The sequence below is a fragment of the Babylonia areolata genome, chromosome 29 (genome assembly GCF_041734735.1).
Source record: "Babylonia areolata isolate BAREFJ2019XMU chromosome 29, ASM4173473v1, whole genome shotgun sequence".
NCBI classification, from domain to species: domain Eukaryota; kingdom Metazoa; phylum Mollusca; class Gastropoda; order Neogastropoda; family Buccinidae; genus Babylonia; species Babylonia areolata.
The window spans coordinates 5586225-5587952 of NC_134904.1; the positions used below are offsets into that span (position 1 = coordinate 5586225).

At 49.7% G+C, this 1728-nt stretch overlaps 1 protein-coding gene across 1 annotated transcript in view; it reads left to right on the top strand.

Moving 5' to 3' along the window:
* LOC143274780 (uncharacterized) overlaps positions 1-1728 on the top strand; it is a 3621-nt gene extending 1893 nt beyond the window's left edge. Inside the window, exon 3 of the mRNA XM_076578706.1 lies at positions 1281-1728. Coding sequence (XP_076434821.1) covers positions 1281-1646 — 366 coding nt within the window. The 3' untranslated portion in view covers positions 1647-1728. The remainder of the gene's footprint in view (positions 1-1280) is intronic.

Below are 1728 nucleotides of genomic sequence, written 5' to 3' on the forward strand. Positions count from 1 at the left end.
GTTGGTTAGGTGGTTGGTTGGTTAGGTGGTTGGTTAGGTGGTTGGTTGGTTAGGTGGGTGGTGGTTAGGCGGTTGGTTGGTTAGGTGGGTGGGTAGTTACGTGGTTGGTTGGTTTGGTGGTTGGTTAGGTGGTTGGTTAGGTGGGTGGGTAGTTACGTGGTTGGTTGGTTTGGTGGTTGGTTGGGTGAGTGGGTGGTCAGGTGGTTGGTTAGGTGTTTGGTTAGGTGGGTGGGTGGTTAGGTGGTTAGGTTGTTAGGTGGTTGGTTAGGCGGTTGGTTGGTTAGGTGGTTGGTTAGGCTGCTGGTTGGTTATGTGGTTGGTTAAGTGGTTGGTTGGTTGGTCAGGCAGTTGTGGTTGGTTGGTTGGTTAGGTGGTTGGTTGGGTGAGTGGGTGGTCAGGTGGTTGGTTAGGTGTTTGGTTAGGTGGTTGGTTGGTTAGGTGGTTGGTTGGTTAGGCGGTTGGTTGGTTAGGTGTTTGGTTAGGCGGCTGGTTGGTTATGTGGTTGGTTGGTTGGTCAGGCGGTTGTGGTTGGTTGGTTGGTTAGGTGGTTGGTTAGGTGGGTGGTGGGTAGGTGTTGCTGGTTAGGTGGCTATTAGGGTAGGTGGTTGGTTGGTTGGTTTGTTAGGTTAGGTTAGTAGTCGATTTGTTGAGCGGTTGATTGGGTAGGTGGGTGGTTAGGTGGTTGATTATTAACTGGTTGGCTGGTGGAGTAATTGATGCTCTGATTTCAGGTTTGAATGACTGATGATTAGAAGTTTGAGAAACTGGCAGACTCAGAGTAAGAGGGGAAAACACACACACGCACACACACACACACACACACACACACACACACACACACACACACAACCCCACCACCCACCCCTCACCACCCCCACACACGCACACACACACACACACACACACACACACACACACACACACACACACACACACACACACACACACACACACACACAGGAGAGATTATCATCATCATCATCGTCATCATCGTGTCATCAGCAACATCACAATTCAGTTCAGTTCAGCTCAGCTCAGTTCAGTTGAAAACACTTCAAAGTCTGCTTCAACACCAAAACAGAAAAAAAAAAAAAATCATCAGCATCGTCATCATCGCGTCATTAACATCAACATCATCACAATTCAGCTCAGTTCAGTTCAGTTGAAAACACTTCATTGTCTGCTGCTACACCAAAACAGACAACAACCAAAAAAAAAAAAAAAAAAAAAAAAAAAAAATCTCTTTGGGCTGACTTGACCAGTTGACCGTACTGTCCCAGGAGGACGTGCTGGCCGTGCTGAGGGAGCTGACGAGGGCCACCAAGCGGCACGCGCACTTCGTGGACCGCCTCATCTCCGTGGTGTCCGAGCGCGCGCCCTGGATGATGGAGGAGCTCAGCGCTCTGCAGGACGCTTCGGAGCTTCCAGATCCTGCTGCTGCTGTTCCTGCTGCTGGTGCTGCTTGTGGTGGTGGTGTTAACGCCCCCGCTCCTTCTCCGACGGCTGTGACTCTGCTACCACCCTCACCACCCTCATCACCACCACCGCAGCAGCAGCAACAGAAGCAACAGCAGCAGCAGCAGCAGCAGACTCCGTCATCTCAGCAGGCAAAGGATTCTGAGGCGGAGAGGATTATTGTGGTGTGATGATGATGATGATGATATTACTGTGGAATTTTTTGTATTGAATTGCAATATTGTACTGAACTGTATTGTATTGTATTGTATT